Source organism: Bos indicus, chromosome 10 (genome assembly GCF_029378745.1).
Source record: "Bos indicus isolate NIAB-ARS_2022 breed Sahiwal x Tharparkar chromosome 10, NIAB-ARS_B.indTharparkar_mat_pri_1.0, whole genome shotgun sequence".
Lineage (NCBI taxonomy): Eukaryota > Metazoa > Chordata > Mammalia > Artiodactyla > Bovidae > Bos > Bos indicus.
The window spans coordinates 102,345,766-102,367,443 of NC_091769.1; the positions used below are offsets into that span (position 1 = coordinate 102,345,766).

At 44.0% G+C, this 21,678-nt stretch overlaps 1 protein-coding gene across 6 annotated transcripts in view; it reads right to left on the reverse strand.

Moving 5' to 3' along the window:
* RPS6KA5 (ribosomal protein S6 kinase A5) overlaps positions 1-21,678 on the reverse strand; it is a 196,289-nt gene that overhangs the window by 154,112 nt on the left and 20,499 nt on the right. Inside the window, exon 1 of one of the 6 annotated variants that reach the window (XM_070798029.1) lies at positions 11,238-15,073. The exons of the other annotated variants lie outside the window; for them this stretch is intronic. Coding sequence (XP_070654130.1) covers positions 11,238-11,286 — 49 coding nt within the window. The 5' untranslated portion in view covers positions 11,287-15,073. Of the gene's footprint in view, positions 1-11,237; positions 15,074-21,678 lie in introns of those variants that run through there. 6 annotated transcript variants of the gene reach the window in all.

The window sequence follows — 21,678 nt, forward strand, 5'->3', positions numbered from 1 at the left end:
CACTGATCACTGAGGAAGGCTTTCTTATCTCTCCTTGCTATTCTCTGGAACTCTGTATTCAAATGGGTTTATCTTTCCTTTTCTCCTTTGCCTTTAGCTTCTCTTCTCTTCACAGCTATTTGTAAGGCCTCCTCAGACAGCCATTTCCCCTTTTTGCATTTCTTTTTCTTGGGGATGGTCTTGATCCCTGCCTCCTGTACAATGTCATGAACCTCCGTCCATAGTTCTTCTGGCACTCTATCAGATCTAATACCCTGAATCTATTTCTCACTTCCACTGTATAATCGTAAGGGATTTGATTCAGGTCATACCTGAATGATCTAGTGGTTTCCCCTACTTTCTTCAATTTCAGTCTGAATTTGGGGATAAGGAGCTCATGATCTGAGCCACAGTCGGCTCCCGGTCTTGTTTCTGCTGGCTGTATCGAGCCTCTGCATCTTTGGCGGAGTCTACTGTCACCTCTGCATTTAATTCTATTGTGAAAAAGGACTTTATCAACACCCTTTCCTTTTTCTCTTTTCTATACTACATGCTAAGAGTGCCAATCTCGTTTCCATTAGCACTTAAAATGCGGCAGCCGTGAATCACGTATCAGACTGCAGGAATCTGTGCTTACAGCTATAAACTTTCACAGGGCTGCTGCCAACTCGTTTTTCAAGCACAATCCCACCTTGTAAAAATGTTAATTCATGATGAACTATCTAATTTAATGCCATGAACGCTGGAGATCAAAGAAACTAAAGTCATCCTGCCTTGGCCCAGCCTCTCTCCATTTCAGCTTTCACTGTGTTTTCTTCTATGCAGCCATGCTCTGACCCCACTTCTGTGATGTGGAAGAGAGGTCCCAGAGGGCTCTAGAGGGACTCACAGACACCACAGCTTGAGAGCAGGTGCGCCCCTGCATCCCCTCTTTTTGTTTCAAAGATGAAGTGGGCATCCCATTTTCCTGATGCCAAGGTGAGCAATTATGACAAGGGTGTGAGCACAATTATGTTGCCATGAAAAAGGTACAGATTGTCTGTGCCTCTTAATAATGTACCCTATCATTTAAATTTTTCTTTTTATTTTAAAGTGGTTTCAAAATCCAAAGCTGCAAAAACAGCCAATTCCCATATTCATAATCACTAATTTTTAACATTCTGCTACATTTGTCTTCTGTCTTACTCATACATTCATACACACACACACACACACATTACTGCACACATCATGCATCCTACCCTGTAGCAGTTCAGAATGAAAAGTATAAGTGTTAGTGGCTCACTCATGTCCGACTCTCTGTGACCCCCATGGGCTGTGGCCCACCAGGCTCCTCTGTCCACCAGATTCTCCAGGCAAGAATACTGGAGCAGGTTGCCATGCCCTCCTCCAAGGGATCTTCCAAACCCAAGGATAAAACCCAGGTCTCCCGTACTGTAGGCAGATTCTTTACTGTCTGAGCCACCAGGGAAACCCTAGTAGTTCAGAGTGCTTTTCCTAAAAATTCTCTTAAGTAACCTCAGTATAGTTATCAAATTCAGAAAGTTTGATATTGATAAAACAGTCTACGGTCCATTTGGGCTTCCCAGATGGGTCAGGGGTAAAGAACACCTACTAACGTCGGAGACATGGGTTCAATCCCTGGGTTGGGAACATCCGCTGGAGGAGGAAATGGCTCCCCATTCCAGTATTCTTGCCTGGAGAATCCCACGAACAGGGGAGCCTGTCAGGCTGCAGTGAGTCCATGGGGTCATAAAAGAGTCAGACATGACTGAGTGACTGAGCATGCACGCATGGTCCCTTTTCTGATGTGTCAACCGTTTGATGTCCTTTGTGACGGCTAATTTTACGTGTCAACTTGTCTGGACCACCGAGTGCCCAGATATTAAGTCAAACACTCTTCTGAGTCTGTCTGTGATGGTGCTGTGGGGTAAGATTACTGTTTAAATCGGTGAACTCTGGGTAAAGTAGTTTGTTCTCCATAAAGTTACGAGCGCATGGCAGCACTCCACCATCAGAAGGAAGTGACAAGCGTGTGACTGGGACTGAGCAGGTGCTGAAGGCACAGCTCCGCTCTGTGTGGAGGCAGCTCACATGCCCGAGCCCCTCCTGCTCCACTGCCCCCTCTCTCAGCCTGCAGCACTGGCCCACGAGGAGCCCCTAAGACCGGCAGACAGAGAAGAGGAGACTCAGGCCTGCTTTAGACGGCTCTGTGCCATACAGACAGCCACAAAAGCACTGCGGCTCCTTTCTGGGACACGGCTGAAGGCAGTGGTGATGAGGCCACGTGACCAGCTACAGAAACGAAGACTGTAATCGTCCGTCTTGTTTTGTTCTGTGATTAGTAATATGCTGTTTCTTCCTTGTTTTGTTCCCCTACTAATAATATGTTTGTGGGGAAGTGTGTGTGTATAAAACAAGTATCTTTATTCTCTTCCCTCTCTTAACCCCTTTATATAACATGATGTATTAAATTTATTTCACAGTATTTAAGTTACAGGGTGACAAGGAGTAGAATAAACACCACTCAGGAACTTTGAATCCTCTTCTGAGGAAAGGTTGATTGTGTTTTGCATCGTACACAGGATAGTTGTAAAATAGTAGCTGCAAGTATGACCTTGCTATTGTTTTTATTTGGGGTTTAAGTATGGTTTAAGGAGATGCGTACTGACGTCCAGATATTTGGCCATTCGGACGTTATTCTAGGTGTCTCTATGATGATGTTTTTGATTAACATTTAAATCTATGGGCTTTGAGTAAAGCAGACTGCCCTCCATAATGTGGATGGGTCTTATTCAATCAATTGAAAGCCCAAATAGAACAAAAAAGACCAGCCTCCCATAAGGAAGAGAGAACTCTCTGATCGGAACAGAGCCTCTTCTGGATTTCAAGCCTGCTGGCCTACCCTGTGGACTTTAGATTTGCCTCCATGTCACATGAGCCAATTGCTTATGGTAAATCTCTTTCTCTGTGTATACATATTCTATTGGCTCTGTTTCTTGGAGAACCCTAACACATCCTTTAATAGCATTTTTTTCTTGCATACAAAGTCCAGTTTATAATCACATATTGTATTTATCTCTTTAATCTCATTTAATCTTTAATCTTGAAGATGTCCTCAACCTTTGTCTTTTATAACTGACGTTTTCTGAAGAACAGACGTGTTTGTTTAAATAGAACCTTCTGTTTGACTAACAGTTCCTCATGATTCAAGTCCTGTGTGACAACTAGAACACTACTTAAATCATGTGTGCTTCTCAGGTGTCACGACCAGAAGATGTGAGGTCAGCTGGCTGCTCACTGGTGACGTTCGTTTGTTCACTTAGTCAAGGAGCTGTCCAGTTTCTCCATTATGCAGGCACCAGTTGGGGCCATTAAGGTGCCCTCAGTTCAGTTCAGCTCAGCCGCTTAGTCGTGTCTGCTCTTTGCAACCCCATGGAGGGCAGCACACCAGGCCTCCCTGACCATTACCAACTCCCGGAGCTTGCTTAAACCCATGTCCATCGAGTCGATGATGCCATCCAACTATCTCATCCTCTGTCGTCCCCTTCTCCTGCTGCCCTCAACCTTTCCCAGCATCAGGGTCTTTTCAAGTGAGTCAACTCTTTGCATCAGGTGGCCAAAGTATTGGGGTTTCAGCTTCAACATCAGTCCCTCCAATGAACACCCAGGACTGATCTCCTTTAGGATGGACAGGTTGGATCTCCTTGCAGTCCAAGGGACTCTCAAGAGTCTTCTCCAACACCACAGTTCAAAAGCATCAATTCTTCAGCACTCAGCTTTCTTTATGGTCCAACTCTCACATCCATACACGACTACTGGAAAAACCATAGCCTTGACTAGACGGACCTTTGTTGGCAAAGTAATGTCTCTGTTTTTTAATATGCTGTCTAGGTTGGTCTTAGCTTTCGTTCTAAGGAGCAAGCGTCTTTTAATTTCATGGCTGCAATCACCATCTGCGGTGATTTTGGAGCCCCCCCAAATAAAGTCTGACACTGTTCCCACTGTTTCCCCATCTGTCTGCCGTGAAGTGATGGGACCAGATGCCATGATCTTCGTTTTCTGAATGTTGAACTTTAAGCCAACTTTTTCACTCTCCTCTTTCACTTTCATCAGAGGCTCTTTAGTTCTTCTTTACTTTCTGCCATAAGGATGGTCATCTGCATATCTGAAGTTATTGATATTTCTCCCAGCAATCTTGATTCCAGCTTGTGCTTCTTCCAGCCCAGCGTTTCTCATGATGAACTCTGCATATAAGTTAAATAAGCAGGGTGACAATATACAGCCTTGACGTACTCCTTATCCTATTTGGAACCAGTCTGTTGTTCCATGTCCAGTTCTAACTGTTGCTTCCTGACCTGTATACTATCGTCATTACAAAATAATAATTTTTCACCCTTCCAAACTTATCAGTCAGCACCAGACTGAGAAGAATCCTCCCTTCTTCCTACCTATCACCAGACTCTTCATGGATTACCTTTTTTTCAATGAGTTAAAATTCATTCTTGCCCTGTTGACCCATATTTGGTCAGTGGAAACAGCTTCAAGCTGGCTTCTCTACCCTTCAGACAGAACCCCTTCATTTTCTCTCTTTCCTTTCTAAGCACTTCCTTGCTTTCTCTTAATTGGCCTTGATTCCTTTTAATGGGAAATGGTATTAGAAACCAAGACTGGGTGTCAGTTGTGCTCATTGCTACTGGCATATCTTGCCTTCTAGGCTCTTTCATGGACAGAACTAGGAAATAAATGCTTATATCATTTTATATATAGGTATGCACACACATATTTAAATCTGCTATGCAAATACTTTCATTGTATAAGAACTTATACTGTACAAAGACATGTTTTACACATCTGTGACATGCGTGTTTCAAAATATTGGCAGGGATTCTTCATTCAACTGGTGTATGATCATTTCCTTACAATCTCCAACTGCAAGAATTATTTGTGTGTGAAATTATTTGAGCTTATTTCTTATTCACTAGTTTCAGTCAGTCAGTTCAGTCGCTCAGCCGTGTCCATCTCTTTGCGACCCCATGGACTGCAGCACGCCAGGCCTCCCTGTCCATCACCAACTCCCGAAGCTTGCTCAAACTCATGTCCATTGAGTCAGTGATGCCATCCGACCATCTTATCCTCTGTTGTCCCCTTCTCCTCCCGCCTTCAATCTTTCCCAGCCTCAGGGTCTTTTCCAATGAGTCTGTTCTTCACATCAGGTGGCCAAAGTATTGAAGCTTCAGCTTCAGCATCAGTCCTTCCAATGAATATTCAGGACTGATTTCCTTTAGAATGGACTGGTTTGATCTCCTTGCAGTCCAAGGGACTCTCATGAGTCTTCTCTAACACCACAGTTCAAAAGCTAGTTTAAGTCACCACAAATGAACTAAAAAGCATATAGTCAATTTACAGGAAGTACAAGAGTAACGAACGATCTAACTCTGAATGATGAAACCCAAATGTTACAGCGTTGAACGGATGGAATGTGAAGCACAGCAACAATGCCCATGTGCCCAGATGATTGACATGCCATCACTAAGCCACTTGTCCTCAAACAACCTGAGAACTCACCTCCCTGTGTCCTCCAATAAGTATCAGGATGTCGGCAACTACAGGATACCTGGTGGAGCTGAAGCGGAAAAGAGGCTAAGAAATTTAAGGGACCGGGCCCTATACCACTTTCCTACCGCCTTTTACGACTGGGAGTAAAGGCTGGGATTGGCCAACGTTTCCACGGTGTGAGGGGTTCTGAGCTCCGCTTCTGTGTACTACAGCTCACTGGCGCATGCTTCCACGGTGTGAGGGGTTCTGAGTTCTGCTACAGCTCAAAGAACTGTATTTTTACTGTGACCGCAAGTAAAATTGAAATCGAATCTAAAATTGGGAACAAACGTATACATACTTATGGTCTAAGCCTACTTATGCAATATAAATTACAAGTAGTTATATAAACAATATAATTTAAGGCTTACAAACCATTCTATCCGTGGCTCCCATTTTTTATTCAGTCTGAGCTCTGTAACTAAATATTAAGTGCTCATTATTCAGAGCTTTTTCCACCTCTTTAGATGAAACTCACTGTCCAGCACATTCCTCAGGAAGACTCCCTATGTAAGGTACTTTCTGAGTTCCTGAATACTCAAAACTTTTCTGTAGTTTTAATCTTAAAGCTGAATATAACTGACTCACACCTTCTTTCCTTAAGCTCCTTTAAAAGTAAAAAAAGTTGCTCCAGTGTTGCCCTGATGCCACTTTTGAGAAGTCTGACATCAGCTAATATTCCTACCATTGTACGATTTAGTTCATCTTTTGGACTGAAGCTCTGAGCATGTCTCTTTAAAGTGTAATAGCATTACTAGGATATGTCTCAGAGCTGATTAGTTTTTCCCAGTACCCAGTGGTCATTTCCACATGTAGACTCAAGTCTGCTTTTATTTTTGGAATTATATTTCTTAGATGGCTTAGTTTTATCTTTAAGAACGCCAGTTGTACACGTGACAACTTTGTCTTTCACGTCAACTACTTTCTCTCAGGCCTCTTTTTCTTTCTGTATCTAACTTGAAAAAATTTGCGTCCTTGCTTTTCTTTAATACTTATTAAATTTTCATTTTGATCTATTCTTCCTTCAGGACTTGGTTATTTAGTCTTCATTTCTGACATGATTCTGTCTTTTTCTTCATTTTTCCCCCTGAGTTCAATCAACTCTCACTGCACTTCGTTCTGTTTTCTGGTCCATTTCTTTCTTAATTTTTGAATATTTGATTCAAGGTATTTTTTCAACATTACCAAGGCTTCCTTTTTTTTGGCTATGCTGTGCGGCATGTGGGATCTTAGTTCCCCTAGTCGGGGGCTGAAGCTGGCCCCCTGCAGTGGAAGCAGGAATGGTAGCCACTGGACCACCGGGGAGTCCCCCTGCTGCTTTTCTAAAGATATTTCCTCAGTTGGGAGCACTCATTCCAGCTTTCCTTCTGCATAATGTGGATTCAGGGGAGACTCTGCACCACCTGGAACATTAATTTGCATTTTATTTTATTTTCACAGAAGCTCTGTATTCCTTTTTTCTGCTCCTGTGCATGTGAGGTACAGGTTTCCTCAGTCAGCTTAGTGAGGATCACTCTGTTTCATGGCTGATGGGGAGGGACTGTGGGCAACTTTTGCTTCCGCAAGATCTGTAATTTTCTCCGTTTCTTTTTTCTCTTCACTGGCCACATTCCCAAGGTGACTTTCCATATTTATTCTCCTCTAGAAGCAAAGCTTCTTTAACACTGCCCTTCTGATCCTGCTCACTTTCAAGCCCTTTTCCTAAGCCAGAGCCAGGGCCTATCAAGTCTTGGTGCAAAGCAGTATTTTTGCACATGCTGTTGACACCTTCTCTTTCTGAGGGTTACCTTTTGCCTGTGTTTTGTCTGTTTTCTGTTTCTCTGTCTTTCTCTTTCAAGAGTCTCTCAAGATGACCTTCCCCCTCCATCCCCCATGGGACTGCGGCAACAGGAGCTCCACTGGGATTCGCTGCTTTTTCCCACCCGACTGTGATGTAACCTGAAGATGATGGCTTCTCCATCTCCCAGCAAAGTTGGAGGTGCAGTCACAGGTGGTTTTATTTGAGCTTCTTGCTGATATGGGGGTTGGCAGGGGTGGGGGGGAGTATATGGAGATTTGGAATCAGGCAACTGTCATTACCAGACAGAGAATATCTATTCTTGTTCACTGTTAAAAGTATCATTTCTGGAGTTTCAAAAAAAACAACAAAAAATCCTCAAGGCAAACAAAGTTTCCAGCTTGGTCTGCAAGTCTCTCAGAGGATGTTACGTAAGTTTAAAACCCTTCAACCCCACCTCTACCTGACGGGCAACGGAAAGTTAAATGCCACTACCCTTTCTATCTTAAAAAGTGATGGATTATTTGCGGCTTCACAGTCTTAAAATTTTCTGAGGTAAGACTTTCCCTAAAGTAAATTTTATCACTCAATCATCTAAATTATATCACAGCAACGTATCACCCTAGTGGCTGAAAACAACAGTTTCTCACTTCTCCTGCATGGCCGTTGTGGGTCGCCCAGGGTTCTGTTCCACCTCTTCTTTACTACGGTACCCAGCATCACAGAGAAACCACTGTCTAAAGTACCAAGAGCTGAGGAAACAGAGGGATAAAGTATTTGAAGGGCGTCACACTGGCAGTTAAACGCACAAGTTAAATGCCTTACACGGAACCGCCGATCAATTTTGTTGGCCAAAACTGGTCAAGTGATTCTACCAAGCACAAATGGACCCACCTTGTGCCAGAGGAGAACCAGAAATCTGTGTAACAGAAGCTTCATCTTAAACCTGAAATATTCCTGAATATTTCTGCTAACTGCAATAAGCAAATGTACTTCTTAGCATGTGAAAACTAGATTGACTCAATATTAAAATCAAAGAAATCACATTCTAATGAAATTCAAATAACAGTAAATCCAAATAAGATCTGTCAAATATATGCAATATTTTAGTTGGCTAAATGACAGCAACTAAAATGCCTTAATTAGAGCTCTCATCAAACAAATTTAGCTGTGGCCAAAGCAAGTTATTGCCAACTTTAAATTATGGAAGATGACTGTGTCCATAATACCCTTATGAACAGAATCGGCCCGGATTTTAGTAAGTAAAAGTGTTAGTCACTCAATCATGTTTGACTCTTTGCAACCCCACGGACTGTAGCCCATCAGGCTCCTCTGTCCATGGAATTCTTCGGGCAAAAATACTGGGGTGGGTAGCCATTCCCTTTTCCAGGGGGTCTTCCTGACCCAGGGATCAAATCTGGTCTCGCACACTGCAGGCAGATTACCATCTGAGCCACCAGGAAAGCCTGGATTTTTATTAATAAAAGGAACAACAAATATGTGCACACTTAGGCTTCTGTTTATATACTCAGATGCTTCTCTAAATCAGGTCTCCCACACTGCAGGTGGATTTTTTACAAGGCCGAGCCATCAGGGAAGTCCAAATATATATTTAGATGTTGTTAATTTACCTTCTTTCTTAGCATGAAAACACCAGCACAGCTGATGGGGTGGTAAATACAAAGCAGGGCATGTGTCTAACCTGTGCTCATCACAGCTCTCTAACTTGGCTTACACACCTGGGAGATAAAAAGGCAAGTTTTAAAGTAGCTACAGTATCTGAACAACACTACACTGATAAGCATAATCATTTTTTAAAAATTCAAGGACATCCATAGTGAAAGATTAACCGTAGAAAAGACTTACTTGTTCTTTGTTGTATGCCTGTAAGAGGACCTTTTAAAGGAATATTACAAGAATAAAAAATTGAACACCCATATGTTCCTCATGGGAAATGACATAAAAAATTCAATTTTGTTTTCCCATTATTTGCTTTATTATTGCCTTCCATTTTCTATAACCATTAAAATGTGGATAAAACATACTAGCTTTTAAAAAGTAGGTTTCCACTATATGAAGCTGTCCTCATTTATTATATTGAAATTGACTCTGAAAATAATGGGAAAATAAAAAATATTAAAATTTCACAAAGAAAAGAAGTAGTCAACAGCTAAGCAAGAAAGTATATCTGTTAAAATACATTTTAATTTAAAAAATGAAAACCCAGAGTGTACTTTAAAATGTTTATTCTACAAATATCTAACCAGTTCTAATTACACGTAGGCACTGCGTAGAGCTATCTAGAACAGCAGTGGCCTAGAATTTCACTGTGCAGGTTAGAATTCAGGCACCAGCTCCAGCTGTGCGTTCTCAGACAAGCTGCCCAACTTCTCTCTCTGTACCCCTGTACCTACATCTGTAGAGTGAGGACATTAATAGTACTGGTCCTACAGGATCTGCTCTGGGGATAAAGAAGGGTTAAAAAAAATTCAAAATCCTTAGGAAACGCAGTATTTGGTCCAAATGAGATACTGTACAGATTAAACAAGACATGAATGTATACCACTTAGAATGATGCCACGAAGGACTTCCCTGGCGGCTCAGTGGTACAGAATCCACCTGCAATGCAGGAGATGCAGGTTCGTTCTCCCGGGTCACAAATATTCCCTGGAGAAGGAAGTGGCAGCCCACTCCAGTATTCCTGCCTGGAGAATTCCATGGACAGAGGAGCCTGGCAGGCTACAGTCCATGAAGTCTCAAAAGAGTCAGACACGACCGAGTAACTAAACAACAACACAGATAGGAAGTGCACAATGGACACTGACTGTTGCTAAGAGTCACTGGAAAGAAATCATCTACTGATTTCCAAATTCAAGAGAGTAAAAGTGTTCCTACATCCTAGTCTTCCAAAATAAAAACATGCTCCCAAACAGTAAGGTAAACAAGTAATGCTATCACACATATGAGAACATAATCAAGACATTTGAAGATCAAAAAAATCTTTAAGATCTAGGAAAAAAAAGGATTAAACACATCATTCTCAAGATGACAGTGAAGGGAAGTCTCACAACGACAATCACACAGTAGCTGAGAGTAACTAGTCCACATGGATGACAACAGAGGGCTCAGAAGGAAAGTCTCCAGGAAAAAGGGTTGTCTCATCTACAGAAAATCACACAGAAGAGGAATTCACAGAGCTGCTAGAACAGGTGGGGGCACTTAGAGACTCAAAGAAAAGTAACTGAATGGAAAGACGGGGGTAATTTAACTCTGGGGAAAAAATTTATACAAAGAAGGAAACAAAAACAAAAAACAAATACTTGGCTCAGCTATGAATATTTAGACAGCAAGTAAAGACTGAATATGGATTCAACCAGAACCGTAACTTCATTAGGTGAAAGTGAAAGTGTTGGTCGCTCAGTCAGGTCCGACTCTTTGCTAACCCATGGACTGCAGCCCACAAGGCTCCTCTGTCCATGGGATTCTTTAGGTAAGAATACTGGAGTGGGCTGTCATTTCCTTATCCAGGGGATCTCCCTGACCCAGGGATAGAATGCGAGTCTCCTGCATTGCAGGCAGATTCTTTACCACCTGAGCCGCCAGGGAAGCCTGTTAAACAGTGAACAAATAAATAAAGGAGGTCTAAAACTGCAGACTGAAGAGCTGCACGGTGCCACTTCTCAGCTGGCAGACCATGTTACAATAGAAGAAAGCAGAAACCAGAGATGGAACTGCAGACGAGGGTCAGGGGCTGCGGATCTTACTTTATAGTCTTATCTGACTAAGTACATACATGGATTACTTTTGATAAAATTTTTCAAATTAAATAAAGAGTATTTATCAAGTCCTCTTTATGGCAGATACTATATACAGGTCTACTCACCACCATTCTCAATCACCATTTCCCTTGTCTTGAGAGGCTGAGAATACATATTCCATTTCACAGCCGCCCTTGCAAAAGGATGGCCACGTGACGCTGCATAGCCAAAGCCAAAAACACACAAAAATGTCTCCTGAGGAGGATTCAAATCCTACATAGGAAGCAAACACCTCACAGACGGAAAGTCTCTTCCTCTTGCCCCACATTCCTGTCTGAGTCTGGACGGTCAACGTCAGCACAGAGCAGAGAGGTCACACGCTGAGGCCAGCGGAGCAGCCAGCAGGAGCCTGGATGCCCAGGGGCGCGGGGAGGCCTCGCCACATGCTGTCTTCTTTTCAACCTTCTTTACTTAAACCACTGACGCTGAGTCTTCTCTTACCAGTTATTATAAGAGGACCTGGGAACCAGTCTTCTTATGCTAATTATGATAGGCACTAGGAAACCAAGACGAAGAAAACAACTCCCCCAAAGCTTATTATCTAACAGAGTAAACTTTGCCAAAGAAGAACCATAATACCCAATAAAATGCACCGCTGTCAAAATGTGGGGACGTCAGAGGAAGGAGAGATTATGTCTAGCCGAAACACGCGGGACAGCTTCCACGGGCTGCCATGGGGCCTGCAGAACTGAGCGAGTTTTAACAAAAATGTCCCTTCCACATTAAAGAACTACCACACAAAACAAAAAAAAAAATAAAGAACTACCACACAAAACAGAAACAGACTCTACAGATGAGGAAAACAAACTCGTCGTCACCGAAGGAGCGAGGGAAAGAAGGAGGGACAAATTAAGGGTATGGGATTAACTGATACGGGCTTCCCTGGTGGCTCAGCAGCAAAAAATCCGCCTGCCAACGAGGGAGTCCCAGACTTGACCCCAGTCAGGAAGGCGCCCAGGGGAAGGACATGGCAACCCCTCCAGAATCCTTGCCTGGGACATCCCGTGGTCAGAGGAGCCGTGGGCTAAGTCCATGAGGTCTCGAAGAGTCAGACGTGACTTAGTGACTAAACAACACCAACACTAACAGATACAGACTACTGTGTATAAAGCAGATAAGCAGTGAGGATACACCGCAGAGCACAGGGAAGTATGTCCTAGTATCTCGGAGTCACCTCTGAAGGAACATAAACTGTAAAAATGACTGAATCCTATGCTGTACACCTGAACCTAACACAATAGTGTAAAGCAACTGTACTTCAATTTAAAAAAGAGAAATAGCACAAGCAAATATGAAGGGAAAGTACTGAGAAGTTTCAAGTAAAGCAAGTGCTCCTGAACTAAAAAGACCTGTTTTCTAATCTCAACCACATAAACTACCAGACTTGTGACCTTGGGGAAGATACTGTATTGAGTTGGCCAAAACGTTCCTTCAGGTTTTTCTGCAACATCTTATGAAAACCCAAACAGACTTTTTGGCCAACCCAACATCTGTGATAGAAAGAGATTCTCGGATGACTGTTGTAGCATTATTCCTGATACTTTACGTACACTTTTAAATTTTCTAGTCTATTCCATAGTTTAAATAATTTTTTTAACCACACAGGGATCAGATTCATCCTTTAACACAGTACAAAAAAAAAAAAACAGAAAAGACAGAAAAACAGGCAGATAATTTAAGGCAGAAAGAAAGTAATTGAAACAAATATAAAATAATCTTATTAATCTTTTTAAGTCAACTAACTGGGCTTGTTACTAAAAAAATAAGGACAGTGGAATTCACTCCACTGTGCATTCCCTCAAATATCTGAGTATCTATCATGTTCCAGACTACTCTAGGTGATCAGATTCAATTGTGAGGAACAGACAGAATCTCTGTCCTCATAGAATTTTAATGCCAAAGCAACAGGGGAATAAAAAAATGTTTCAGACTAGCCAGTGGGAATATTAAAACCTTAACAATTAATGTTAAGCACAGTGGCTGCTACTGCTAAGTTGCTTCAGTCGTGTCCGACTCTGTGCGACCCCATAGACGGCAGCCCACCAGGCTTCCCCGTCCCTGGGATTCTCCAGGCAAGAACATTGGAGTGGGGTGCCATTTCCTTCTCCAAAGCATGAAAGTGAAAAGTGAAAGTGAAGTCGCTCAGTCGTGTCCGACTCTAGCAACCCCATGGACTGCAGCCTACCAGGCTCCTCCATCCATGGGATTTTCTAGGCAAAAGTACTGGAGTAGAGGCCCGACCAAACACATAAACGTCTGAAAGATTTCTATACTGTTCTAGCAACACTGAGAAACCCAGAAGAGAAAAAAAATTTTACTCTGAAAAGTTGTAATCTAGAATTTTAAAAGATAATTTTCATGTGGATTTACAGTAATACATGCCAGTCTCAAAAGCTTATCATTTCTGCTAAGACGGAGCCTTGCTCACACTAACCCCGAAGTCACTGTTCAGCACATGCACTCACCCAGAGTCCAAGTCCAAGCCCACATGCACCTGGGACTAACCTCAGGGGCCTCCCCAGATACGAAGAAGGCAGCGCATCACAGCACATTCACTGCCCAAAAACAACACAATTCTTGGAACCTCACCCAGATAATTTTATCTAAAACCAGACAGCAGAGAAGCGACGAAATGCACTGGAAGCATCAAGAAGGGAAACAAGAGAAGAAAAGAAGCGAGGGAAGAAAAAGAACGTGCTTACAAAAGTAAAGGGTAATTCTAAAAGGCACAGCAGTCCAGCCACTGAGGACCAGATCACCAACAGTCTCACATACCTTCCGCACTGCTATCTAAACAGCACAATAATGTTGTTCAGTCATTTTTAAAAGGGTTAAATTATATCCAAAATGCTGTCTAAGAAGTTAGGGACACAGAGCATGTAATCACAGAAAATGGGCTCCTTTCAAACAAAGAAAAGCAATCCAATTAAAAAAAAAAATTTTAAGTAAGGGGGTAAATGACAGGGCAGTTTCACAAAAGAGGGAAACCAAATGGTCAAGAAATCTTTTATATTTTTGTTTTGCCTCATTTTTATTTACATTTTTCGAGAATTCTATTAAGCCTATCAGTATTCAGGGAAATGACACTGCAAAAAGAGAGACTATTTTACCCCCATCAAATCAATTTAAAAATGTAAAACCAAGAGGCGACAAGTAAAATGAACTCTCGTGTCCTGCTGGTGGGACTATGACCCAGTACAATCAATCTGGAAAGCAGTTTGGCAACACTGAATAAAATAAAAGCTGTGCAGACCCACAGAGCAGTGATTCTATTCCTAGGTATACACTATAAACTCTTGCACATATATAAGTGGACACGTAAACAATGCCATAGACAAGATCGCTGCATGACAGAAAAAATTAAAACCCTGAATATCCACTAACAGGACAATGAATAAAGACATTATGATATAATCATACAGTGGAACATCATAGAGTAACAAAAATAAATTGATAAAAGTTACAGATGGCCATACAAACAACTCTCACTTTTAATGCAGCAATGAAGGATACACATAATAGGCCTGCGTATGTTTGCTAAGGATGTGTATATTATATGATGTCGTATTTATGTAAAGAGATCCCTGGAAGAGGAAACGGCAACCCACTCCAGCATTCTTGCTGGGAAAATCCCATGGACAGAGGAGCCTGGTGGGCTATGGCCCGCAGGATCGCAAAGAGTTGGACACGACAGAGACTGACCGCACCACACAGGTAAAAAGAAAGACATGCAAAATATTATTACGCACTGTAATTTATGCACATATACTTATGTTGTAAAAGTATAAAAACACAACTGGGATGACAAAAACTACATTCAGGATAATGGTTACATAAAGTTTCAACTGAACTAGTAACAACTTCAGAGAAGGCAATGGCAACCCACTCCAGTACTCTTGCCTGGAAAATCCCATGGAGAGGAGCCTGGTGAGCTGCAGTCCATGGGGTCGCTAAGAGTCGGACACGATTGAGTGACTTCACTCTCACTTTTCTCTTTCCTGCATTGGAGAAGGAAATGGCAACCAACTCCAGTGCTCTTGCCTGGAGAATCCCAGGGACAGGGGAGCCTCATGGGCTGCCGTCTATGGGGTCACACAGAGTCGGACACGACTGAAGTGACTCAGCAGCAGCAGCAGTAACAACTTCTTGAAAAAGACAGACATGGGGGCTTCCTAGTGGTCGAGGGGCTGAGACCCCACACTCCCAGTGCAGGGAGCTGGGGTGCGGTCCTGGTGGGGGCAGGAGCGCCAACACGCAGCATGCCAGAGTGACGCGGCTCGGCTAAAGGCCCGAACGCTGCACTGAAGACCCTTAATGCCACAAGGAAGACAAAGATCCCTCACGCCTCAACTAAGACCTGGCACAGCTAAGTAGGCAAATAAACAAATGATACATACATTAAAAAAAGAAAACCAGATACGAACCCAACATCACAAAATAGTAAGATCAGATAGCACTAGAGGGCACGTTCACGAGTGTCTGCTCTCCACACACACCAGAAAAAGACCCGTGCTTTTAAAACTGGCCTCTTTAACAACTACAGAATCCGACAGTTCCTGAAAACAACCCTCACCGTCATCGCCCTTGTCCTTCCACCCCCACGATGGGAAATAAAGAAATGAGTACGTCAAGGCACGCTCTTCTCAGACAGGGTGAAAAATCAGCCATAAAGACACAAAGGTTCAGGCAGGGCAGTTGCTGGAGCGCAGATGTCTAAGTTCACAGCCAGCTTTGCCACCTGCAAGACGTGTGAGCTGGCTCGAAGCCCCTACCCTGGTGTCCTCTCAGTCTGCAGCACACACAGGGTCGCTGGCGGTTTAACAGAACATACAGGTAAAGCGCCCACCAATCTCATACCACTGCTAACAGTGATCACAACTGAGGTAATGCATGGAAGTCTCAGGACCAGTCTCAAGATCGAAGTGGTCTGCTCACAAATCTTTAAAAAAATTTTTAATAAGATGGGTATTTATTTATTTACATTTTTTAATTAAGGCATAATTGATTTAGAGTGCACAACACAGTGATTCAAAATTTCCTAGATTATACTCCGTGTACTCTTGTTATTAAATACTACTACTACTTGCCCTGTGCTGTACAATACGTCCTTGCAGCTTATGTATTTTACACACAGTAGTTTGTGCCTCTTAAGCTGATACCCATCTCCTGCCCCTCCCCGTCCCTCTTTCCACTGGGAACCATGGGTTTGTTCTCCGTATCTGCGCTCACAATCTTTTGAATGGCTTACAGGGAACATTGCTAAGAACAGTAGGGTCAAATGTCTTCTTGTAATGTCCACCTGAAACCAAAATGTTTCCAAAGAAATTACTCCATAGTTCTAGTGCCATGTGGCTTGCATACCATTTCTTTTGAAAAGAGCAAATACATAGTCAAAATACAGACTAGCACAATTCAAAAATTATCACACAATTAGAAGAACTAAAGAAAATCATCTTGCAATTAAAAAAACACTGGAAAGAACACTATTCCTTATGGCACACAAATATCAGACGACTATCTATTATGTTCCCTTTGTCTTTTTTCCTTTTTAGTTTCAGAATATAAAAACCAACAAATCCATTTTCTGAACAAACTCATTTACAGAGGCAAATTTCCCATCTGACCTGTACATGAGTGAGCTGATGCACTATGCCTGTTTACAACACCTCTCTATAGAGAATTCTGAATGAGATAGGGGTTGTTTGGAATTCCTACAATGCAGTCCTATAGATTTCTTTTTAAATCTTCAAAATCCTACTTGATTTTTGTATCTAATAATCATGGCCCATAATACCAAATGTAGAACAAATGGGTTAAGTGGACCCCTCGGTCTGAGAAGAAATAGCCCTCGTGATAAAAATGTTTACAGTTGGACAGGAAAAAAGAACAAATTTGTATCAATAGAATACTTACTAATTATTAGGTAAAGGGTCTTCATTTCCACATACCTAGTTTTCTTAAGGATGTACATCCATATTGTCAAATTCTTTATTTCAAAACCAATTCAAAAAAAGCACAGAGAAATTATCCCTCAATTAAAAATAAATAATTTTTTTTTAAGCAAAAACAAGATCTTTACACGGTGCTAAAAACTGAGCAGAAGATGAATTTTGACACTCCTATTTCCAAACTCAGTCAGGTAACCCAGTGCTGTGCACTTAAGAATCCAATTTTGTCTTTTCCGCTGGTATGTGGAATTTCAGTCACATGGCACCCAAACACATCTTGTATAGCAAAAAGGTAGAAAGTCACTTGAATATTAAAATGATCCATTAAAAACTGTAATTTGGGGTCAACTATATTCTTCTACTTCTCTGTATATACATTCTACTAATTTTTGAGAGTTCGATATTGAAACTCCAACTAAAAATCTTAACTTATATACTTAAAGAAATAATGGTAATATATAGTTGAACTCGGAGAAGGCAATGGCACCCCATTCCAGTACTTTTGCCTGGAAAATCCCATGGCTGGAGGAGCCTGGTAGGCTGCAGTCCACGGGGTCGCTAAGAGTCGGACACAACTGAGCGACTTCGCTTTCACTTTTCACTTTCCTGCACTGGAGAAGGAAATGGCAACCCACTCCAGTGTTCTTGCCTGGAGAATCCCAGGGACGGGGGAGCCTGGTGGCTGCCGTCTATGGGGTCACACAGAGTCGGACACGACTGAAGTGACTTAGCATAGCATAGCATAGCATAGTTGAACTATATGGAATCTTGTTCTGTATTTTCCAAGCCTCCTATAAATGTACTATCATAGTTTCATAATTTAAAAAAATTAAAAAAATTTTAAACCCAGTAATTTTGCAGAATCTTTTCATAGATATTCTTTTTTTTTAAAAAAGAAACCATGAATCATTTCAGATTCTAGACTTTTAACTATTCAGCAATATTAGAAAAAGTATTTATTAAAGATATTTCTATTTTCAAAAGTCAATCAATTAACATTCTAAGCTCTGTGGGAAAAAGTGGTAATCTTATTATCTTAAACTTTAGTATTATGACGACAGAGGATAAGATGGTTGGATGGCATCACTGACTTGATGGACATGAGTTTGAGCAACCTCTGGAAGTTGGTGATGGACAGGGAGGCCTGGCGTGCTGTAGTACACGGGATCACAAAGAGTCAGACATGACTGAGCGACTGAACTGATTATAATATAAACCTGATCATTATTCATAGTTTTTTACTTATCTTCTTTTAAAACTAAAGTTCACTATGATCCAAAAATATTCACATTATTCACAGTGGATAGAGCTGACTTCCATCCACTGACTGTGCTTCTATTCTGTTTTAAATAAATTAATCCAATTAGTGGGTGCCACTATGTATCACAAAAAAGAAATACAAGGTTTGCTGCCAAAAGACAGTCACAATTTGATGGGGGAGGGGAGACAAGTATATAATTACAATGCAATAAAACACCTGCAATTAGAGAGGCCGAAGGTCAGGAACACAAGGAAGCAGCAAGTACCAGAGCCTGGGAACCGGAAAACGCCAAGGAAGAGAAGGTGGTGGAGCCTGAGCTGAGTCTGTAAAGAACGGAGAAACTTCTGGGTTAAGGGGAATGAAGGCACCAGATTCCAAATTTTCTCATATACCCTCAAGAGTAAATAAACAAAAAAGTCAAAATAGGGCCTTCCCTCGCGGTCCAGCGGCTAAGACTTGGCCTTCCAGCGCAAGCAGTGCTGGTGTGATCCTTAGCTGTGGAGCCAGGAGCCCACAGGCCTGGCAGCCAGAACGCCAACACACAAAATGGATGCATGACTGCAACAAATTCAAAAAAGAATTTAAAAACAGGTCCACAGAAAGAAATAAACAAAATACACAGCACCATAAAACCAACAAAGACGGAGTGAAACCACACATGACCCACGCCTGGAGCAGTAGCAGGAGACAGAACTCTACAAGCTTCCAATGACCGGTGACTGAAAAACGGACCCCATTGAGCAGAGTTCCCACCAACCCCACAGAAAGTCTGCAGGTTTAAAGACAGGGAGGGACACTTGAGAGCCACTGAAAAAGAGCAGGGGGAGACAAAGCAGAAGCATGCCCAGAAAGGCCCAAGGATAAGACTAGAATGCTGCACACTTTGCAAGGGCCGGCTCGAAAAGAGGCTCGAGAGGCAGTGGATCCGACAGAAATCAGGCACGCACATCTCCGGAGGGCAGACCAGCAGGGGAAGGGGAGGCGCCTAGGAAACTGGCAGTCAAGGGAAAGGACCGAGAGGAGGGAAGGCGAGGGTCCCACCAGAGAACAGGCGCACCCTCCCCGCCCCAGCACCTCCCAACAAGCGCGGAGGGCGGAACTATGGAATTCTCTAAGAAGGGGTGAGCAGATACGCAAAAACGCAAAAAGCAGGCCACGGACACAGAAAACTACTGTTTAAAACAAAATCAGAAACTGCTAATAAAAGCATCGCCACTGACGAACCCGTCCCCCTCCAAAAGAAAAGCCACAAAGCTGAAGCAAACAGTAACACAACACTCCGAACTGAATTTAAAATCTTCACACAAGTACTCGAGATATGAGGAGGAAAAAAAAGTCCTGAAGCAGAAACACAAAAACTAAGAACAGAAATGAGCAAACAACCAAAAAACGACCAAAGGCAACAAGAGGTGATTGACTCAGAAAAGAAGCAAAAACGAAACACTTTCCGTAACAGACCGTGAGGGGAGCGCCCCCAGAGCGAGGCGCAGGGCAAGGAGGGCTCACTGCAGAGGGGGGACACTCCCGGCACCCCGCAGACGGGGGTCTCTCTAAGGGCCGGGCACGCTCCCGGAACCCTGCAGACGGGGCCCTAAGGCCCGGGCACGCTCCCGGCACCCTGCAGACGGAGGGTCTAAGGGCCGGGCGCGCTCCCAGCACCCTGCAGGCAAGGGTCTCTCTAAGGGCCGGGCACACTCCCTGCACCCTGCAGACGGGGGTCTCTCTAAGGGCCAGGCGCGCTCCCAGCACCCTGCAGACGGGGGTCTCTCTAAGGGCCGGGCGCGCTCCCGGCACGCCGTACACGGGGGTCTCTCTAAGGCCCGGGCGCGCTCCCGGCACCCTGCAGAAGGAGGGTCTAAGGCCCGGGCGCCCTCCCGGCACGCCGTAGACGGGGGTCTCTCTAAGGGCCGGGCGCGTTCCCGGCACGCCGGAGACGGGGGTCTCTCTAAGGGACGGGCGCGCTCCCGGCACCCTACAGACCGGCACGCCGTAGACGGGGGTCTCTCAAAGACCTCTGCGTGCTGGCAGGGGGGCTAGCTCCCGCAGGAGGAGGCTGGACAAGCCCCCTGAGGCCCGCTGATGACATCTTCAGAGGGAAAGGCAGTACATCAAGGGAGAAGAGACCTGCTCTGGCTTCAGATGAACTCAGAACTCCAGCTCCACCACTGACTCGAGTTGAGCTAAGCAACTATCTTTACCATTCTGGGACTGGGTGGACGGATGGACGGATGAACAGGTAGGTAGATGGATGGCTGGCTAGACACACAGACGCACACACCCCAACACAACAGCTGCACTTGTCTGACCCTGCTGCTGCTGCTGCTAAGTCGCTTCAGTTCTGTCCGACTCTGTGCGACCCCACAGACAGCAACCCACCAGGCTCCCCCGTCCCTGGGATGCTCCAGGCAAGAACACTGGAGTGGGTGTCTGACCCTAAGCGCCTCCCAAAAGGAGAGCATCTGCAAAGACCTGTCAACAGGCCACGTCATCAGAAGGAGAAGAAACAGAGCTAAAAGGCAGAGACCGGGAAGGGGCAGGACAAAGCAAGCCGACTGTCCTGACACACTCACCACCATGGGGACACAGACACTGACACGCTCATCACCACGGGGACACGGACACTGACATGCTCACCACCACAAGGATGCTGACACGCTCACCACTGGAGGGACACTGACATTGACACACTCACTGCCATGGGAACACTGACACACTCACCACTGCAGGGCCACGGACACTGACACACTCACCACCATGGGGATGCTGACACGCTTACCAGGCAGGGACACTGACACGCTCACCACCACGGGGACACTGACATGCTCACCACTGCCAGGACACGGACACTGACACGCTCACTGCCATGGGGACACTGACACGCTTACCAGTGCAGGGACACGGACACGCTCACCGCCACGGGGACACTGACATGCTCACCACCGCGGGAACACTGACACTGACACACTCACCACCGTGGGGACACTGACATTGACACACTCACCACCATGGGGACACTGACACTGACACACTCACCACCATGGGGACACTGACATGCTCACCACCGCAGGAACAATGACACTGACACTGACACACTCACCACCGTGGGGACACTGACATTGACACACTCACCACCATGGGGACACTGACATGCTCACCACCGCAGGAACAATGACACTGACACTGACACACTCACCACCGTGGGGACACTGACATTGACACACTCACCACCATGGGGACACTGACATGCTCACCACCATGGGGACACTGACACGCTCACCACCACAGGGACACTGACAC